This window comes from Delphinus delphis, chromosome 13 (genome assembly GCF_949987515.2).
Source record: "Delphinus delphis chromosome 13, mDelDel1.2, whole genome shotgun sequence".
Classification (NCBI taxonomy): Eukaryota; Metazoa; Chordata; class Mammalia; order Artiodactyla; family Delphinidae; genus Delphinus; species Delphinus delphis.
The window spans coordinates 24203778-24225666 of NC_082695.1; the positions used below are offsets into that span (position 1 = coordinate 24203778).

The 21889-nt window shown below is 45.9% G+C and overlaps 1 protein-coding gene across 3 annotated transcripts in view; it reads left to right on the forward strand.

The window, feature by feature from the left end:
• Window positions 1-21889, forward strand: part of SLC5A1 (solute carrier family 5 member 1) — a 52681-nt gene that overhangs the window by 15194 nt on the left and 15598 nt on the right. For 2 of the 3 annotated variants that reach the window (XM_060029455.1, XM_060029454.1), the window contains exons 3-10: window positions 6091-6195; window positions 6797-6856; window positions 8025-8129; window positions 16119-16224; window positions 17309-17389; window positions 19059-19279; window positions 19525-19660; window positions 21063-21170. In XM_060029455.1, the coding sequence (XP_059885438.1) occupies window positions 6091-6195; window positions 6797-6856; window positions 8025-8129; window positions 16119-16224; window positions 17309-17389; window positions 19059-19279; window positions 19525-19660; window positions 21063-21170 (922 nt within the window). Of the gene's footprint in view, window positions 1-6090; window positions 6196-6796; window positions 6857-8024; window positions 8130-16118; window positions 16225-17308; window positions 17390-19058; window positions 19280-19524; window positions 19661-21062; window positions 21171-21889 lie in introns of those variants that run through there. The other variant, XM_060029457.1, reaches the window with a different exon arrangement.

The window sequence follows — 21889 nt, forward strand, 5'->3', positions numbered from 1 at the left end:
AAGGAGGATGAGGCTAGATTGCAGAGACCCTTGAGAGCCTGTAATTCCTCTTCCCATTTTCATGCCATGGCAGGGCAGAGGAGCCCTCCGGTCAGCAATATTTATTGACTCTGGTGGTTGAGGTCATCCTCTGGGAACTCTTATAACCCCTTCTCTTGAGGAGACAAATTGTGGAAGGATTTCCCACAAAGCCTTTAAGTGGCTTCTGTAGACTTCCATATGAAATGTCTCAGTAACTTTGCTATGGCATGAGGATACTTGGGAAGTCTTCATTTAACTGAGCCTGCCGGGTCTGGGGTTCACCACTGACACTGGTCAAACCTTGTTTCAGTCCATGTGCTATATGTTGGCATGTAGAGAAGTGACAGTGTCTCCCACTGGGTGGCCCAAATGCCATGGTAAACTCCGGAAGTTCAGTAGGGGATTTTGGAGAGAGAGCCTCTTTCACCCCAAACTTTTTGTTCTCCTCATCTTAGCATCCCAAGTTTGTAGTTAGTCGCTGGCTTCTGCTCCCAAAGAGAGGTCAAAACAAGTTTAAGGAGGAACAGTGACTTTCAGTGCAGTCTAGGGCAGGTTTCTCAAACTTCACTGTGTGTAAGAACTACCCTTACTTCTCTGATTCAGTAGGTGTGGGGTGGGGACTGAGCACTCGTAGCTCTCCTAAGCTCCCGGGTGAAGCCAGTGCTTCTGGCCCGCAGAGCACTCTGTGAGTAGCATGGTTTAGAGAGCCCATTTCTAGGGCTGAGTTAAGCACTGAAGGAGCGATCACTAGATGGACTGATGTCTGCCTTTGGTTTGAGAGGTAGATGCAGTCCCTGCTAGCTTCCAACTCCAGACATTAATAGTTGGTATGGGGAAATGAATTTGGCCAGATGTTTTCCTTGTGGTTTAAGTGGTTGTCCCTTTAGAGAAGGCTCATGGGAAAACATCAGATTTGTGCCAAACCCTGGAGGGATTGAAGTGAAAAAAATTTAAGTGATAGAGCCACTGTATTGTTAAGGCAAACCACATTATCAGGAATCTAAATTGCAATGAGAGGAAATCTATTCTTGTTAAATGGTCCAGATAATTTAGAGGCAGATTCTCTGACAGTGATGGGAATAAGAGGGACTGGCTTCGTCCTCAGCACTGCCAAGACCCATGGCTGAGAGGCAGGTTTAAAAGTATTTGAAGCCACATGATGTTAAAAACAGATGGTAAGTCAAGAAGGGCAGCCTGCTTAGCTCCGGCCAACCCATGTCTGGACTGGTCTAGAGGCCCAGGGTCTGAGACCTATTTGGGGACACAGGTGGGGCTGAGGGCAACAGAGAGAGCAACAAGGGCCACCAGTGAGGAGCAGACACATGAGAAGAGGAAGCTTAGCCTGGAGAAGATTTGAGGGTGGGTACAACCCTTGTCCTCAGATACTGGAAAGACTAGCTTGTGGAAGAGAGATTTGACTTGTTCTGTTGCACTGTAGAGGGCACAAGTAGGACTAAATGGGGAGATTTAAGCTCAAGGTAAAGGAGGACTTTGCAACCATTAGAGTTGTTCCACTATGGATTCAGCTGCCTCGTGAGGTGGGGCATTCTCTGTCACTAGAGGCACGCATCCAGAGGCTGACCTTCACTTGGTGCGGGGGGAGGGAGGGAGGGAGTGTTTCCGAGGGGATTCAAGCTGTGACATCTATGGGCCCATCCAGTTCTGGAAGATTCTGTGATTCTCTAATTTCTCCCTAGGTTTTTCCCTCCTGCCAACAATCTAGGATAGGAAATTTAGGCAGTAAAGTATGATTGTGAATTCCCTAAAGTCAAAGGAAAACATAGTCTTTTTCTCTTTGTAATGTAATGACATTACATTATTTCCCCAATTACCATGCTGCGAAACCTGTTGGGTTTGGTCAGACCCAGCACATTTTGCACTGTGACAGCAAACCATCTAAATACTTGGAATGGCTTCTTGAGCCCCATCAGAGAATGAGGAAGGCCTGGAAAGAAGTTAGTCAGGAGCAAGGTCAAGCTGGGAACATTTCAGAGGAAGTCTGAAATCCTGAACTGAGAAGGAATGTGGGAGGAAATTACAGAGAAGGACAAGATGCTTCATAGGTCACTCCCTAGATGGGGCATGATTCCCAAGTGGACATGAACATGGGTGAGGTGTGGACAGAGAGGGCTTTTGGGAAGTCAGAGTGATGAAAGCATTGTTAACAAGCTCCAGTGAGAGGAAGGGTGGTGTGAAAACCTGTCAGAGGAGTGTAGGTGATAAAGCAATGATGTATGTATGTATTAGCCCGCTTGGGCTGCCATGGCAAAACACAACAGACTGAGTGGCTTGCACAACAGAAGTTTATTTTATCACAGTTCCAGGGGTTAGAAATCCAAGATCAAGGTGCTGTCAGGGTTGATTCTGGTGAGACCTCTCTTCCTGGCTTGTGGACGGCTGCCTTCTCTCTGTGCACATTCAGTGAGAGAGAGAGAGACGGAGACATAGAGAGAACTGGTGTCTCTTCCTCTTCTTATAAGGACCAGTCGTATTAGATTAGGCCTTACCCTTATGACCTAATTTAATCTTAATTTCGCCCCTAAAGACCCAATCTCCAAATATAGTCACATTGAGGGTTAGGACTTCAACATATAAATTTTGGAGGAACACAGTTCAGTCCATAACAGTGTCCATTGTAGCTCTTGTGAACTGTCTTTGAGGGTGAAGTGACTGTCCTCTTGGAGGAAAGAAAGGACACTGATTGAGGGCCCGCTGAGTGTGTCATTACTGATTCATAATCTCCTTTGACTCCTGCACAACCCTGTCATGGGAGAAGATTGAGGCTTGCAGATGTTATGATCACCCAGATTGGAAGAGGGCAAGAGAGCATTCAAACTTTAATTTTTAAGCTCATGCTGCCTTCTCACTGGAGGGAACTTTAGTGTGAAATCTTGCTGAATTCCTGGGACTGCATCTTTAAACCCGGAACTGCCAGGAAAGACTGCTTGGCAGGCTCATTTGGGGGTCCAGAAGGGTCTCTGAATAGGGAAGTTACTTGATCAGAGTTGTGCTTTGGAGAGGTCATGTGGGTGGGGGGAGACTGGAGAGCACCTCGAAGCCTGTTAAGAAGCAATGACAGCCTGTACAAGGGCGATGTAAAAAGTGCTAGCTGCCTATGCCATTGTGAAGGCAGAGTCAGGGTTTTGTAAATGACTGAGTGCAGGTCACGGGGTGAAGTGGGGGAGGTCGGATGAGGCCAAGGTGAGCGACTGGAAAACAGTAGTGACCATGATAGAAATGAACTGAACCTGGACTAATACCCGCAAAGCTCCCCTGGCCCGCATTCCATCAGATGGTGAAGGGCTGCCTCAGGAAAGCCTACAACTGCTTAAAGCCCACTGTCCCCCTTTGGGGGGATCTTGGAGAGAAATTCTTGAACTTAAGGTTAATCTAATGCAGTTAATCATTACTAGTAATTATGCTCTTAATAGTATAACATTAGGCTTAATAATTTATCAAGTGAGAGATGATAAATGAAAAAAAAAAGATAATGTGTAATGACAGGCAGGCTACATGCAGAAGGGAATCCTGATTAAAAGTGAATTCTTATCCCCACCAAGCTGTGAGGAGAGGAAGGAGGTGGATGTGTTTAAACAGCCTGCTTTCCTCTCAGTTTCTCCTTCTTCTCCTCCTCCTTCTTCTCCTTCTCCTCCTCCTCCTCCTCCTCCTCCTTCTTCTTCTGCATCACAAAGCATTTTACTGTTTGTGCTATAATGAGGATGAAATGCAGTCTAGATCAATAGAATTTTTACACAATGAGAATTCCACTTATGGTCAGAGCCAATGGTTATTTACTTCTTTATGCAAAGCTTACTGGGTCCTATTCTTTTAACAAAGGCAAGCATGCATATGTTGTACAACACACTTTAAAGTACAGATAACAAAAGATTAAACTCTTAAGCAGCAATAATCAAAGTACACAGTTTCCCTTCTTAATGAATGACATCCGCCCAGTTACTAAAGTCCTGAATCTAGGGGTTACCGTTGTTTACCCTTTCCCGCCTTTCCCACGTCTGATACATCAACAGGGCTTATCAACTTTGTTTCTGAAATGTACCCCAATCTCTATGCTTGTCTTTGTCTCAACTGCCACCACCTGAGACCAAGCCGCTATCCCCTGTTACCTACAGGCAGCAACTGCCTCCCACATGTTTTTTTGTTTTCTCTCTTGCCCCCAACAATACACTCTCCACATGCTTGAGAGCAATAATTAAAAACAAGTTAGATCCTTTCCCTCCCCTGCTTGAAACCCTCCAGTGGCTTCCCATCAGACAGAGTAAAATCCACTCTCCTATCCTGGCTTGCTAGGACCTACGTGATGTATCGCCTCCCAACTTTCCAGCCTCATCTCACACCACCCATCACACTCCAGCCACTCTGGCCTTCTTTCTGCTTCCCAACCATGATGACCTTCTCACTTGGGAGGGTGTGGGGGGTGGTCTTTGCTTTGGTGGAAAGCTTTCCCTCTGATCTTAGCATGGTTGACTTCTTTTATCATCTTGATCTCAGCTTAGAGGTCACCCCACAGAGGGACCTTTCCCAGACTAAAGCAGTCACTCTATCTATCACACCTTCTCTATTCTCTTACAACACTTAACCACTCTCTGATCTTTTTTGTTGTTGGTGGTGGTACTTTTCATACAGGAATCCTCAGTGTCTAGAATGGCACTTAACACACTGAGTAGGTGCTAAGTTAATATTTGTTGAGTGAATGAATGAAGGCACTTACACCACTGTCTCCTTATCATTCTGGAGACCTCCTGGCCCGGCCTTCAGAGATCTCCCTCTCCTCTGACTTAGCATATGGCACTAAGCACCCACTGTTTTATATCGAGGAACAGTTAGGACAGTTTCTTGGAGTAATCTGCCTTTTGGGAAATATGTGTTTTGTTCCAAATTTGAACCATATTGGGGACATTAGACAAATAACTACCAGCCTCCCCCAATTGCTCAGCAAGACTGGGGATAATTATACTAGTTTGATGATCATCAAATGTTGCTATGCCTTCTCCTCCTGGGTACAGAAGAGCTCTAGAACTTTTTGGAGTTCTCTTGGACCTCAGAGGCAGTTGAGTTGATGGTACAGTACCATGATTGGTCAGTTCAAAATCCCTCTCTTGTTTCACTTGATACTTTCTCCTTCATCTCCTATTCAAAAATCCCATTCTCCTTTCCTCTCCCAGGTGTCAACTCTTGGGTATTTAGTATATGTCCTTCCAATTTGTCTTCTAACCTATGTTTATAGACATATGTATATCTTTGAAAAATGCAGTGTTTTGTGCATGTATACATAGGACCTTTGTAAAAAAATAAAAATACTATATCGAGGGAATTCCATGGCGTTCCAGTGGTTAGGACTCCATGCTTCCACTGCCCGGGGCCTGCGTTTGATCCCTGGTTGGGGAACTAAGATCCCACAAGCCACGTGGTGCGGCCAAAATAACTACTATATCGACTTAGAGAGTTATTATTAGCATCTCTTGTTACTTGGGAGCTCATGGGATTACAGAATTTAACAGCTAAGAGTCACTTGGAAATTATTGGCTCTACCCCCTGCCTTCTTTGACAAGTGACAAGTAACTGACGTCCAGAAGCTTCCTTTTAAATGATTTCTTTCAAAAAAACTGTCCACATTTCCTGAGATCCTGTATTGGTCAAGGTCCCAAGTCAGGAGTGCTGGGGGACACAGAGATGAATGGCATAGGTCCTGCTCCTGAGCCCTCCGCCGCTGGGGAGACTTCCAGAGGAGGTCGGTCGGGCTGTGGAGCTTCCCATGCCTTCTTGACTGTTGCGCATTGGGCTCACAGAGGACTCACAGAGATCTGATTTGGGGATACATCCCACGACTCCTTCTGCAGTTCTCTCCTTTTATCTTTGCTATTACCCAAGTCCTCACATCTGCCTTCTGAACCAGTGGTCCCGGCAGACTCCAGCATAGTCAAGTTTCTGGCTGGCCTCTGCTCTTTCTTGTCCTTCTCTTGGATGTCATGTCTCTTCTATCTTTGGTCCACCCCTGAGAGTCCTGGTGAAGCATGGAGTCCTCACCCGACCTTCTCTTTGTGTTTCCAGATTGGAGCCTCTCTGTTCGCCAGTAACATCGGAAGCGGCCACTTTGTGGGACTGGCGGGAACGGGAGCAGCTGCAGGCATCGCCACTGGGGGCTTTGAATGGAACGTGAGTAACATCAGAGACACTGTGTCCTGGAGCTGGAAGTATCTCTAGCTGTCAGCCAGCTCAGTCTACACTCAGAGATGTTCTAGATGTTAGAGAACCTCCCAGGGCCACCTTGGAGTACAGATGGATGAGGGGCACAGCTTCAGGAACCCCAGGGTCCTGCTCCCCTTCCACCATGAGAAATCACTGATTTGATGGCGATAGTGTTTCTTTCTTCTTTTAAAAAGCCAACCCCTCCTGTACCCTTTCAGCCATATCAGAGGTTTGGAAATACCACCAGATTTCCATTATTATTATTATTTTTATTTTTAAAAGCTCTCTAAATGATATTTTACTCCTGTAAACCAGGGAAGAGGCAAAAGGAGCTGTGATGTCAGTGGGTAGCCCCCCGGGTTCCTCTCCACTGTTGCCCAACTGTTGTTCCTGTGGACCAATCAGGCATCAAAGGCCTTCTCCAAGCACTGATGGCCACTTAGGGAGTTGTGCCCAGAGCCCAAAGAGAAAATGCTGGGTGGATTGTCTGCAGCAGCTGCAAGCCCTGTAGGCAGCAGGATGGGCTAAGGTTCCTCCTGGTTTGACTCCACCTCTTTTTTGGTTTCAGGCCCTTTTTTTGGTGGTTCTGCTGGGCTGGGTGTTTGTCCCCATTTACATTAAGGCAGGGGTAAGTATTTGCTCTGTTATTATGTAATATATATTTCCTGCTGGCAAATATCTGTGTGAACTTGGTCCTCCTGGAGGGCAGAGGAGACTTTCTGGGATAAGAGCCTATGACTTGTCTCTCTTTCCTGGGTTATAAAGTTCCTGACTGCTCTCAGGGGCATTCAACAGATCTACTTGGCCACGACTTGTCCCTCTGGGAAGTCCTCCTAAGCAACCTCACTCTATTCAGCATTGAAAGCATCACATCCCCTCGGTCTGGGTGAATACTTGCACTGTCGTGCATTTGCACATGATACATAACTGTCTGCCTCGGCCCCTGGAACAGAAGCAACATGAGAAAAAGAACCATATTTTCCCTTTATTTAAAAACATCAGCAGCCTTTGTTTGCTGAGCATGCATCTGGTACTCAACTACCAAATGCATGCTCGGTCTCTTGACTAAACCTCTGACATTTTACATAAGAAAGCTTTAGCAACATCTGTCCATTGAGATATAATGAGCACCTACCATGTGTACGTCTATACATTAGGAGCTGAAATCAATAAGAAAGAGGCACAGGCAGACTCTGCATCTTCTGGAGGCTCATGGACTGCTGGTGATACATGTCTGATTCCAGGAGACAGCAGGCTCAGGGTTGAGAACATGAGACAGAGTGTGGTTGGAATTTGCAGAAAGCAACTGGGAGAGCAGTTGAGCTGGCCTGCAGCCACAGTCCTTGGCAAGGCTTATGTGCAGAGCAGGGTGAAGCACACACCCAGCCTGGACACCTTTTTTGGTGCACTGGAAAGGTACCACCGTGGTTATGATGTCTTGTTCACAGAAGGTGCTTTGTATAGGACTATCTATCTATTTATCTATCCCTCCTCCTTCAGGGCAAGGATCTGCCTTCTTGGTTATGTGCAGGCATGTGTTCATTAAAAAAATTGTTTATTGGGCCCTTCTATGTCCTGGGATGCTACCCAGCTGCCTCTGCAGTGGTAGGGTATGTGAGATTGAGATGAGCAAATGGATGGAGGATGGGGACATCTGGCCACCTCGCAGACTTCTCTGACCAATGAAGGTTAACCCTTGATCATACCTCTGACACCGGGGTGGATGCCTCTGCTCTGCTTGCTCTGGGCCTTCTGATCACTCAGACTGGCAGTGACCGCCCTTCCATCCCATGCAGGTGGTGACGATGCCAGAGTACCTGCGGAAGCGATTTGGAGGCAAGCGGATCCAGGTCTACCTCTCTGTTCTGTCCCTGTTGCTGTACATTTTCACCAAGATCTCGGTGAGTCCTCCGCCCTAGGGGCTGAGCACTGGCTGTCTCAGAACCTGCCTACCCTCGCTCCTCACCACATGCTGGCCCACCAAAGGGCAGTGCTATATGTTTCCATTAACTTGGTCCCTTAGGCCTTTTTGCTTCTGAGGGTAAAGTCCTATTTCACACATCAAGGAGTGAACATATGGAACTCCTTATCCTCTACTGTGGGGAAGGTTGAAGACATAAACGGTTCAAGAAGGTTCAGTGAAAGCTGTTCTTCTGTTCTAACAGAAGATTAATAGGGAGTTAGGGATGCCTGAGGGCTGGCCCCGACCTTAGAGGTAGTTGTAAGCCTTTATGCCGTGTCAGGGTCAGAATCTGGCTCCAAGTGACATTTCTGATGCGCTTAAACATGGGCAGTCAGTGGCAACTCTGGAAGGGAACTCAGAGATTCCCCCTCTTCCTTCGTGAACAGGGAAACAGAAACTCTGGGCATGGAGATTCTTGCTCAGGAGTAGAACCCAGACTGCTGGCTCCAGCTCACTGTCCTTTTCACTGCACAAGCCTTCTTATATTCATTCAGAATCAGCTCCCTGGGCCTTTAGTTGCTAACCCTCCAGGGGATTTTTGCTGTCTCTGAACCCAACCACTGGGGTGGACCCCCTTCCATTTAGCCTGCCTCCCTGCCAACCTGGAGCTGCAGGCCCCAATATGCAGAGCTGAGATTTCTCAGGGATTGGCTGGCCATTGCGGTGTGTTTGAAAGCTGTGCAGAGCTCTTGGCTGACCCACTGGAGCAAGACTTGAATTCCTTCTTTACTTCTCTTCCTTTCTTGAAAATGTTCAAGTCAGCTCCTTTTGATGGTAAAACAAAACAAAGTGAAAGACCCAGGAAATCATTGAAGTTCTGAGATATATTCCCCCTGACAGTCCAAAAGATGGCAGGAAGAAAAAAGTTCGCTTATAGGTCTTGCCTGGAATTTTTTTTTAGCCCCTAAGGAGATTGTCAGTCTGATAAAGGTTAAAGCAACAGTGGAAAAAAAAATTTTAAAGAAGGAAAATGTGAATAAAGAATAACAGAAAGAAAACAGGACCTTGATAAGAAAACTATCTAGGAGAATAATTGGAGGAAACATGGGGTTGTGGAGGAGCTGGGCTTCTGCTCTACTGCTCGCCAGTGGTGACCTGGGGCCAGTAGCATATTGCTTTACTTCTCTGGAGCTTAGCTTCTTTGTGAGTAGGATGGGGATAAAAATTCTGCCTTGCTTACCTCCCTGGGTGGTAGTGAGGATCAAATGGATTTTCTTGAAAACATGAAACGTTTTTGGGATGTAAGATATGATGATGATGAACATGAGAACCATCGACGCTCCCTGTAAGAAGCTCCCTGGATTGCTTCAGCACCCTAACCTAGCTAGAGAAGAAGGCTATATATTCTGGATACTAGGCCCTTATCAGATATATGATTTGCAAATATTTTCTGCCATTCTTTAGGTTGTCTTTTCACTTTCTTGGTAGTGTCCTTTGATGAATAAAAGTTTTAAATCTTGATAAAGTCTAGTTTATCTGTTTTTTCCTTTTGTTGTTCATGCTTTTGGTGTCATTTCTAAGAATCCATTGCCAAATCCAAGGGCAGAGAGAGAAATGGCATTTTCTGTGCTCACATAGGAAGTGGTTCCAGCTTTCCCCCTTAGCCAGCAGTTACAAAGTACTCACTGCTCTATCAGAGGGGTTATCTCATTGACTATCGTCAATTTTCCTCTTTTTTCTTGTCCTTCCTCATCTAGCACTAAAGGTGAGATTGGACCAATCTCAGCACTCGTAAAAGATCTGCCCTGGCTGAAATCTGAGTCAGTTGGATCTGAACTGAGCCTTCTCCTCTAGTTAGTTAGGGTAATGAAAAAATAGCAGCTCGTGCTTTTATTGCCCTGATTACTTAAAAGTGAGAAAACAACAATATTAGATAACATTTTCAATTTTTTTAATTTTGGAAAATTTCAAACATACACAAGCAGAGATAGAATAGTATAATGAGTACTAATGGACCTAATTCTCATCACTTGGCTTTCACAATGAACAATATTTTGCCATTCTTGGTTCATCTCTCCCCTTCCACCTTTTTTCTCCAACAGTATTTTTTTTTTTTTTTTTTTCGGTACGCGGGCCTCTCACTGTTGTGGCCTCTCCCGCTGTGGAGCACAAGCTCCGGACGCACAGGCTCAGCGGCCATGGCTCACGGGCCCAGCTGCTCCACAGCATGTGGGATCTTCCCGGACCGCGGCACGAACCCGTGTCCCCTGCATCAGCAGGCGGACTCTCAACCACTGCGCCACCAGGGAAGCCCTCCAACAGTATTTTAAGTCAAATCCCAGACATCATGTCATTTCACTGTAAATTCTTCGGAATGCACCTTTAACTTTTAAAGAACTTAACAATTGTGCTATTATCATGCTTAACAAAATGTATAGTAATTTCTTAATTTAAGTAGTTTAATACCTGGTCCATATCCAGATTTTCCTGATTATCTGAAAAATGTCTTCTTACAGTTGATTTGTTTGAATCAGGATTCAAATGAAATCTACACATTGCATTTGACTATTGCTTCTTTAGAGGAAATGTATATATATATCTTCAGCCTACCACAATAATTTTTCACTTTTATGTTATTACTTTCTACATGCATATACTTTTTTTTTTTTGACTGGGTTGTCTTTTTTGATGTTGAGTTGAAAGTGTTCTTTATATATTCTGAATACTAGACCCTTATCTGATACATGATTTGCAAATATTCTCCCATTCTGTAGGTTGTCTTTTCACTTTCTTTTGTGTCCTTTGATGCATAAAAGTTTTAAATCTTGATGAAGTCTGATTTATCTGTTTTTTCTTTCGTTGCTCATGCTTTTGGTGTCATTCCTAAGAATCCATTGCCAAATCAAGATCATGAAGATTGAATTCTAGGTTTGTTCCTAAGAGTTTTATAGTCTTAGCTCTTACATTCAGATATTTGATCCATTTTGAGTGATTTTTGTATATGATGTGAAGTAAAGTCCAGTTCTCCCAGAACCATTTGTTGAAGAGACTTTCATGTCCCCACTGAATGGTCTCAGTGGGAACATGTGCTCCAGGATTGGGCTTTGTCTTGGAGTTGGGACTGACACCCAGCCTTACTGCTCCCTCCCTGCCCAGCTTCCTGACATAAAGTGCTACTGCCCTTGACTGGTGCCTGTGTGCTTTCCCTGCCTATGTGGTGATTCCACCTCCTTCACTTTCTCCTCCTTTCCTTCAGGGTAGTTTTTAATTACAAGATGAAAACCCTGGGCATTTCAGTCTTATTTCCTTGGAGACTGGTGTGCATAGCCTGGACTGGGAGTTGCTGGGAGGGGTAGAGAAATCGGGCTTCCTGAGGCAGGGAAGGTCAGGTGCAAGAGGAGAAAAGGAATGTAAGTGGGAGGGTGGGGAGGTGACCCTGGCACTAGTGGAGGTTGGTGAGGGAACTGCTCCTTGCTCCTTGGTTCAGCTTGTGAGATAGCACCTGTCTACTAAGCATGTAGAGGAGGGCACTGGGATTCCCTTTCTTGGAAGCAAGCCTTCTCCAAGTCCACAGTTCAGGTCGGTGAAAGTCTGTTGGCTGAGCTTTGCCCTTGGAGCTGGTGTAGCAGTAGTCATAAAAATAATCTTACTGCTCAACGTCTTTGCCTGCCTTCCCAATTACCTCACCTATTGTTCAGGTTACTGATTAAACCTCCCTGGACTTGGGAGCCCCCAGGTACCTGAGGGGCAGCCTCCCTCAGCTCAGACCCTGATGGAGTCCATCCCCCAGCAGATGGCTTTTTCTGAATTTTACTTTTGAACAGTACTTAGTATGGTCTGCCCTCTTTCTGTGTGATTTCTGTGGTTCCTTACTGGAGGCCTTGCCCAATGTCCTACCAGCTCCACCTGCTGCCCAGAGCCAGCAAACCCTTGAATAATGCACACGAAGGATGATAGCTGCCTTTTATTTGGTGCCAATAGCTTTACTTAGTCTCCAGTAGGGGCTTAACTTATTCCATCTCCAGTCCTCATAAGAGTTCTGTGCAGGTGAGGATTTTTATTTAATTTTCCACTTGATGGAGGAGAAAACTGAGTCTCAGAGAAGTTAAGTAATTTGTCCCAAATCACATAGCTAGTGTATTGCAAAGCCAGGACTGGAGTCTGGGTCTCTCTAGTCCCAGTGTCTGTGTTCTCACAATTCTGCTCTGTGCTTGGATGGGATGAAGGCATAGGATAACAGGATAGATCATCTAGTTCTATGACCTATGCTCCTATTTTACAGAGAAGAGAAGGGGCTTTGTGGGGTCAAACAGTAGCAGAACTAGATTGAGAAGCAGAGTCCCTGATACTGAATCAAAACCTTTTGACATTATGTCCCCTGGCCTTCTAAGTCCAGTACAAACAAGTCAAAATTCAAGACCTTGGGGAAAATTTAAATAGCCAGTTAAGTGACCTTCCAATTTAAATGAGTTTCTGAGAGTAGGATTTGAGAGGACTGTAAAGGGAGAACATCAGCTGCACACTGGGTGTATAAGGGATCTGCAGGTGGGACATCTAGACAGTGGGGAAGGACAGGGAAGGCAAGACTTTGTAAATTTGGCTGACTTCAGGTTCACCATGGGTCACAGAGCATGAAATCTTTAAAAGGATTGCACTGATATTGACTGTACTTGCTAGGAGCTCACATTAAGATACACGAATTCAGGGCTTATGAACTAAAGGAAAGAATTGTTAGTTAACAAAGTAAGGTAATCAAGTATTTACATTGCACACAAACGGAGATTAATCACTATTGTTGTGTGTGTGTGTAGGCATGGGTAAGAAGAGAGGAGTGGCCTTGTGATATCCATGTCCAGACAGGGAACAATCAGGGACCTACCAGGAAGGCTTTGGGAGGATGCAGGGATCCAGTGGGCATGTAATTGATAGGAGAGAAAAAGTGAAATGCATTTCAGGTGGAGAGTCCCAGATGTGGCCCAGGCCATTGAACAGGGGTGGTGTGGAGTCTTGACTATGGCTGCCATCTTGTGGCTATGTCCTTTTGGTTTCTGAGACTCAGACTTGATTATTCCACCCAGACTTGATTATTCCTCCATGTAATCCTGAATTTTATAGGCTCCTTCCCGCCCACCCACTCCACCCCAGCACCCTGCCTTACCAAGTTCGGAGAAGCATTCTGTTCTGTAAAATTTCCTGGCATTATCTGTCTTATTCAAACGTGCACAATCACTTGAGATAAAGCCTCAGATTTTATGAATTACATGTGATGACCAAATGTCCCTATTTATATTTCCTGGGGCTATTATCACAGATCACAACTGTAATAAACTTTTATAGCAACTATGCTATCTGTTTTGGATCCTTGGGTGAAAATAAGAGCTTCGGAGCTTGCTTAAGTTTTGAATGCTTATCACCTGGTTCATTCACTCACAAATGGAAAGAGAAATTTGAGTAATGGGGCTCTCCATCTCAAACCTCATTGCCAGGCAAGATCTACTGGATGCTCAGATACAACTAGGACTAGAATGGGCAGCAAATGAACACATGTAAAATCCCAGGATTTCAAACATTAGAGCTGAGACTAAACAAACTACCCAAGGCTTATGGTCAGAGACTGTTACTCTAAGAGGTTTTCCAACTGGATCTGTATTTATTGTCCCCTGTGAGTTCCATGGAGCTTGTTCAGCCAGACTTTCAAAGTGGTGGGCTAAATCCAACTTCCTGTTTCTGTAAATAAAGTTTTATTGGAACACAGTCATGCCCATTAATTGATGTATCATCTACGGCTGCTTTCAAGCTTCAACGGCAGGCAGTCTTGAGCAGGTTGGAAAGCAACTGTATGGCCTGCAAAGCCTAAAACATGTATGAAGTGAGCCTTTACAGAAAAAGTTTGCTGACCCCTGGCCTAGAGGACCATAATTGTTTAATTAACTTCAAGTTAGTTTTGCTTAGCAGCACTGGGGAAATTTGCTTGTTCCCTTATTCCCTCCCTCCCTCCCTTTTCCCCTACCTCCCTTCTTTCCTTCCTTCTTTCCTTTTTTTCTTCTTTATTAAGAGCTAAGAGTAGTTTAGAGAAGGAGCATTCTGAGATGAGTTGTGAAATAAATGATCTCATAGGATTAGAGGAGAGTTCTTTTATATCAAAGTTGGTGGTATATTCCCTATCCAGTCCCTGATTTTTATAAATAAAAAAGTAATGAAATGCTTCAAACATACAGTAAAGTACTATACTAATACCACCACCAGGATTCTGTAGATCTAAACAGCTTATCATTTTTTTTAAAAAAGAAATAAAACATAACAGATAAGGCTTATCTATACCCTTTTGACCCTATTTCCTTCCTTCTTAAAAGGTAAACACTATCTTGAACTTGGTATGTATTCTTCTGGTCTATTTTTTTAATATTTTTACTACATGATGTGTGTATAGCCATATATCCATCCAGCCAAGTAGAAGGTTCTTTATGGAGCTAAATGAGGCAGGGAGAAAAAGAACTGCATCAAGAACTGGTGAATTTGGGGGTGAAGAGGGAGCAATTCTCCCTAAATTTACATGAGATAATCTAGATAAAACCACCTATCAACAAGCCTGCCACACAAGAGGTTCGTGGTGATGCTCTGGTTGTGTCTGAGTCAAGATGGATCCCATCTGTGCAGAGGAGATAAAATTATGATGTAGCTAACATCTCTCTCCACTCCAGGGTGAGGCGGGATTTCCCTCTCATGGACTCCAGCACTCAAACTTGGTTTTGGGAATAGATCAGATAAACCTTTTACACTGAGGTGTAAATGAAGGATAATAGCCTATAGCAGCAGTCTACAAAGTGGGTTGGGAGGAACCTCAAGGTGTTAATAGTTGTTCCTTGGCAAACAGAGTTCCACAGTTATATAAGTTTGTGAAGGGTCATTTACTATGTTTTCCTCCTGGGGATTCACAGTATATTAGAGGCTCAGAGAAGTTGTGTGGTAAAGAAACTGCTTTAACTTTATTTAATCCAGTATTTCACAGACCTCTTTGACTATGGAATTCTTTTTTTTTATCTTGTAATATCTATTATCATCTTGAATAAATCTTGTTGGGAAATTTAGGAATAGAGCATGACTCTCAGGTATTCATATCATTTTTTTTAAAATTAATTAATTAATTAATTAATTTATTCTTGGCTGTGTTGGGTCTTTGTTGCTGCGCATGGGCTTTCTCTAGTTGCGGTTTGTGGGGGCCACTCTTCGTTGTGGTGCATGGGCTTCGCATAGCAGTGGCTTCTCTTGTTGCGGAGCGTGGGCTCTAGGCGCGTGGGCCTCAGTATTTGTGGCACATGGGCTCTAGAGCGCAGGCTCAGTAGTTGTAGTGCATGGGCTTAGTTGCTCTGCAGCATGTGGGATCTTCCTGGACCAGGGCTCAAACTTGTGTCCCATGCATTGGCAGGCAGATTCTTAACCACTGTGCCACCAGGAAAGTCCTCCTTTTGTTTTTATTTTTATTTTATTGAGGTAAGAACACTTAGCTTGCCCTCTAGCCACTTGACAGGTTTTGAGTGTATAATACATATTGTTGACTAGGTACGATGTTGCATGGCAGATCTTTAGAGCTTATTCATCTTACTTAACTGAAACATTACACCTGTTGATTAATAACTCCCCCTTCCTCCAGCCCCTGGTAACAGCCATTCCAGTCTCAGATTTTATGAGTTTGACTATTTTAGAAACCTTGTATACATGGAATTGTACACTACTTGTCTTTCATATTCTCAACTGGGGATAAAAATATGAACCTCTAATTGTGGGAGTTCAGCCAAAGGGCAAAGGGGTGTGGGCCAACGTGGAGCCTCGGAAATCACAGGCATCGGCACTACTTGGGAGTTGGCTTCTGCTAACCCCTCCAAGTTCTCCTCCCTCGTCCCTGCCGCTGACGTGCCTCAGCCAGGCCCCGTGCACCCTGCAGCCAGTGGCCCCTCTCTCCCCAGCCCCACCTCTTCTCTCCTTCCAGGCAGACATCTTCTCTGGGGCCATATTCATCAACCTGGCCTTGGGCCTGAATCTGTACCTGGCCATCTTTATCTTACTGGTAATCACTGCCCTTTACACAATCACAGGTGAGTCCCCTCGAATGACTCAGCCCAAGCCCAGCTTGGGGTTAGGCACTTGTGAAGACGTGGCTTCTCCTCTCAAGGAAGAGATCCACCCAGGAAACAGTTCGAGGAAACAGTTGTAGGTGGCCCCAGAAAAATCCAGTGCTGGTGGGAACAGTCAGGACAGCTTCTTACAGGAGGTGGGACAGGGTTTGGCTTTGCAGGTTGTGGAGAGAACTTGGCTGAGTCGGGAGAAGCAGGGAGGGAGTGCCAGGCTCGGGGAGAGGTGTGAGCAAGGGAATGGAGTCAGGAATGGGAGTGGCAGTGCCGGGGCAGGGTGAGCAAGCAGATGAGTTCAGCTGGAGGAGGGGCATCAATGGGAGGTAGCTGAGGGTGGGGGGTGTAGACGATGCCAAGACCTGATAGTTCAAGTGGGGTCACAGTGGGGGGGCCTTGGAAGCCAGACAGAGGCCTTGGATTTGATGTGACAGGGACTGGGAGGCACTGTAGGGAGGAAGGGAGGGAGTGGCACACAGAGACCTTAGAGGAAGGCTCCAGAGGTGACCGGAGAAGCCGGCGGCACTAGTGACCATGGGGCACCTTTGCAGAGGTTGCTCTGCCCAGTTAGGGGAGCCAGGGCCAGCGACGGAGCTTGCTGCCCAGCTGGAGCCCCATGGTGCTGGGGATAAGAAGTTACTCAGATGGCCTGAGAGAAGAGAGAGTGGACTGGTTTGGTTATGTCCCCAGACATCTTGTAGAGATGTCAGCTCTTTGCTCTTCCCTGCCTTTGTTTGCGCAGATGCTTCTCACCATAGCCATTTCCTGGCTTAAAGCGGTCACATCAAGCTCTCCGTCCTCAAATAGGGAGAAACATTCTCTCCCCAAGGCCCTTCCAGCATTTCTGTGAAAAGTGGAGATACTGGAACATGCTGGGTGGCAGACCTCTGTAACAGGACAAGGGAGGGAAGGAAAGGAAGGCAGACTGAGGGGTGCAGAAGGTGTGCAGAGGGAGAGGAGTGCGGGTGGCGGTGAGGGTGGGGAAAAGAGGTGGGCTGACAGGTTGCCCTCCTACCTGAGGTTAGATGCCTTGTCTCCTTTGCTTGCTCAGGGGGCCTGGCGGCTGTGATTTACACGGACACCTTGCAGACGGTGATCATGCTGGTGGGGTCTTTTATCCTGACTGGGTTTGGTAAGTGGGGCTGGGGCAGGCTGAGGAGGTCGGGGGGCAGAGGTAGAGGCCCAGGGAGAAAAAACGACTCCAGCCTCCCTGTCTGCTGCTGTCCTAGACAGTGAGCTGGGTATGCTCTGCTCTCCCCAGGGGAGTAGACTGGCCTAGATTGGCAGTCACTGTGGGTGTGCAAGGGACACTTTCCCTAGCCCTGGAGGTTTCAGGCTGGGCCCGGCCCAGACAATACCTGGATTCCTTGCTGCCCTCTCTAGACAGTCTGGGCCAGTGGGCCCCAGTGTGGGCCGCTGATGTCACGAGAGGTCTTCTCTCCACAGAGAAACTGGACTTAAAAAGGATAAGGCTAAATATCTATTAGGCTAAATATATTTAAATGTTGCATCTTAAATCTCAGATTATGTCATCTACATTTTGATGTTAAATGTCCTTTCTTTTATGAATGACCACTTTCTTATTTATTTCCTGATTTGGTAAAATTTAAAAAATCAGCCACAAAGTAAGTCAGAAAGAGAAAAACAAATACTGTATGCTAACACATATATATGGAATAAAAAAAAAAGGCTCTGATGAACCTAGGGGCAGGACAGGAATAAAGACGCCGATGTAGAGAATGAACTTGAGAAGACTGTGGGGGTGGGGGTAGGGGAAGCTGGTACGAAGTAAGAGAGTGGCATGGACATATATACACTACCAAATGTAAAATAGATAGCTAGTGGGAAGCAGCTGCATAGCACAGGGAGATCAGCTGGGTGCTTTGTGACCACATAGAGGGGTGAGATGAAGAGGGTGGGAGGGAGGCTCAAGAGGGAGGGGATATGGGGATATATGTATACATATAGCTGATTCACTTTGTTATATGCAGAAACTAACAAAACATTGTAAAGCAATTATACTCCAAAAAAGATGTTAAAAAAAAAATCAGCCACTCTGTAATCCCCGTCCTCTCAGTTTTGAAATTTTATTTGTCTATGAAATCCTAAGGACAAGACTGGAAACCCTACAAATAGAGGTACTTGTTATGGGAGGACATAAAATGCCATTTTATTTTTAAGGGGGCCTATGCTCTCTGTGTGTCCTCTGAAGCTTCTTATCCTCTCTCTATGCAATGTTTTCCAAGAGCTTCCATTTGATTTTCCCCGGTGGTCCTCAGGGGTCTGGAGCAGGGGAAAGGAATGCCTTATTCTGCAGCACAGGGTCTGGAATGCCTTATTCCCACAGCCAAGAGGTGGCAGGGCTCCAGACTTCCTCACCCATTCTTTCCCATCCCACCACACTGCTGGGACTGGGGGCCTAATCTGTGTCTGTGTCCAGAATCCCAAAGGCCACTGCTGATAGCAGGGGGTGAGGGGAAAAACAGAGTCTTTGAATCTGGTTCAAAAGCAAGGTCTTTCTTTTAATAATTCAAATACTTTCCCTTTGTAAAGAAGTTTATGGTTGGAGTACTTTCACAGGTTGTTGCTTTGGACCCTCACAGTAGCCCCCTGAGGGGGCTGGGCAGGGTTAATAATCCCATTCTATGGATGAGAAAGCTGAAGCCCAGAATGGGACAATGACTTGCCCAAGACCCCACAGTGAGGGCTCTGGCTGTGGGTTTCTCAGGCATCCACAGGAAGAAACTGCTATGAAGAGTTGAGAGTTTCATGATGTTGACTTATGTTACCACTGTTTCCAGCTTTTCACGAAGTGGGAGGGTATGATGCCTTCATGACGAAATACATGAATGCCATTCCAACTGTGATTTCTGATGGAAACACCACCATCAAGAAAGAATGCTACACCCCAAGGGCTGACTCCTTCCACATCTTCCGAGATCCTCTCAAGGGAGACCTGCCATGGCCTGGGCTCATCTTTGGGTTGTCCATCCTCGCCCTGTGGTACTGGTGCACAGATCAGGTACCCATGCTGGATGTGTTGGGAGGAGAGGGTCTTCCCCAGGGTGCTACAGAGACTCCGGTCTGCCTGTGGCTTGTGGGGCTGGGAAAGGTAGGGCAGGGCTCACGTGGTCTGAGGGCTGCTGAGCCTCGGTGACATCAGAGTGCCAGGCCAAAGACCCGGGATGGTGGGGGAAGCTGGGGTGGTTAGAGCCTGTTGTGGGGTCTCTTGCCTACACCCCTCCCTCACTGGGCTTTCCCGGGCAGGTCATTGTGCAGCGGTGCCTCTCGGCCAAAAACATGTCACACGTGAAGGCTGGCTGCATCATGTGTGGGTACCTGAAGCTGCTGCCCATGTTCCTCATGGTGATGCCAGGGATGATCAGCCGCATCCTGTACACAGGTGATGCCTTCTGCTGGACTTGCTGGCCTCTCTCTTCCATTTTCCTGGCTCCAAGTCACTTCTAAAGTCCTGTAGATCCCTGTTTCTTTTTTTCTGCCCTCTTCTTTTCTTGCCATGATTACCAAGCATTATTGTATCCCCCTGCCCCAGACAGTGAGCAACTTGAGGCCGCAGAATGTGTGGAGTTGTGTTCCCTGGTTCTTTACATTGGCAATTATTTTTCCCCTTTTGCAAATTCTCTGAAGTCATGATGTGCCTCCAACTATAGCTTCTTCTAGCTAATATTTACTTATTTTTTGCTCTGTCTTCTCCCCAACCCCCAGGCTATAGTAGTGTGTATGATGCCCTTAATGTCAAAGGACCGCAGCCAGTCTCTAACTGCTTGCTGCCCTGTTTCCTGGACCATTTCTGTGAAGCGGCCCCGAGCCTTGCACTTTGCTATCCAGGGTGTTAGATTCTTCCTTGGCCTGTTTGTGGCCTCTCCTACACTTCCGTTTGCGTGTGTTTTTCGGTCAGCCATCATAGGTCCAAACTGTTTCCTGGAATATAAAATAATGGCAAAAAGAGAGCACCACAGAGTGAAAGTTTGATGAGCACCTTCCAAAATGAAGACAAGACAGTCTGGGGCCACTTGTTGCCGTTGGCTACATGCTCCTAATAGTGCTTTCACCCTCCTATACTGGCTCACCTGTCACGAGAAAAATATATCTAACTGAAGATTTTAAAGTATAATGGATATAACACACAGACAAATATTTGAGGTGGTGCTGTGATGATTTGGTACTATATGGGGCAGCACTAAATGACCTACCTGTAGTAGGTACCTAATAAATGCGTGTAGATCTGAATTCTATAGAAGTTTTTAGAACTTCCTCCAAGTCTCTAGGTCATGTCCCCTTCCCCTCCCAGGTTACTGCCTTTCTATTTCTAGCCCAGATTTTCCACATCTGGGAAGTTCTACCCCACATTCCTCCCGCTGGGGAATTCCCTTAGTTGTCTAGATGTTCAACCCTACTTGCAAGAGCTGTTGAAAACAAACCTCAAAATTAGGAACAGCAAGTCACTGTGATCTTCAGGAGAAACAAGAACACAGTCACTGCTGAGCAGAGTAGCTAGCTAAAGTCTGAGGACCATGCCCTCTCCTTTCCTACGTAAGCATTTCTTTGCTTCTCCCTCATCTGCCTAGGAACTGTCTTTCCTCCCCAGGCAGAGCTTGGGAATGGTCAGGACCAGCAGGGCAGGGGGATGGCATGGAAGGGCTTAGTGGGAGCTGTGCTCTTTGTGGAACCATGTGAGGGCCATGGGCAGGAACGTCCTATTTGAAGCCCTGTCTTAAGAAGGTGAATCTTGGAAATAGTTCCCGGATGTCTGCTTGCTGACATGACTCTTCATCTCTCCTCAGAAAAAATTGCCTGCACTGTGCCCTCGGAGTGTGAGAAATATTGCGGCACCAAGGTTGGCTGTACCAACATGGCCTACCCGACCTTGGTGGTGGAGCTCATGCCCAATGGTGAGAGTTGTCCCCGTTGGCAGGGTCTTTCTTGGGAGGCTGATTGGGCTTGGGCTCTATCTACATAGCGGTCTGTGGGCCTTCTGGGGCAAAGCCGTTTCTGAGCCTGGGGTGCTAGTAGGGAAAGCCTCATTCCGGGCATCCTCAGTTTTTGAGCAGGTCTTGCCTTAGTAGGGAGGAGACATCTGGCTTGGTTGGGCTCCATGAGTCCTGGCACTTGTCCATCAGTCAGGCATGGAAAGGAGATGATCTGAAAACATGTTAGGGAAAAACACGACTTTTTCATGCTCATCTAGAAAGTCTTTCGATGCTCTCCAACAGACATTAACATGAGGCTTGAACTAAATGGAGTTTTACCTGGAGAATGAATTGACTTCCAGGCTGTTCCAAAGAAAAACATGGAGAGAAAGGCAAAGAGCAATTTTAGCTCTAGAATGAGGAAGTTCAAGGCAGTAGGTAGATTGGATACAAGGGGGTTTCTCATTATACAGAATGTGGTGTCCTAAGAAAGTGAATACTTAGAGTCCAGAATAGTTAGTTTTGGGGTAGACCTGTATGGTTACTGTTCATCTTCATGTTGAAGAAAAATCTAATTCTGGCTTAAGGGATGGAAATCTCATTAGGTTAGGGGTCCCAGGAGACAAAAAATTCAAAGGTATTGATCAGGAAAATTTAGAATAAACATAAAATTTTATTACTGAAAGGAAACATGGAGACCA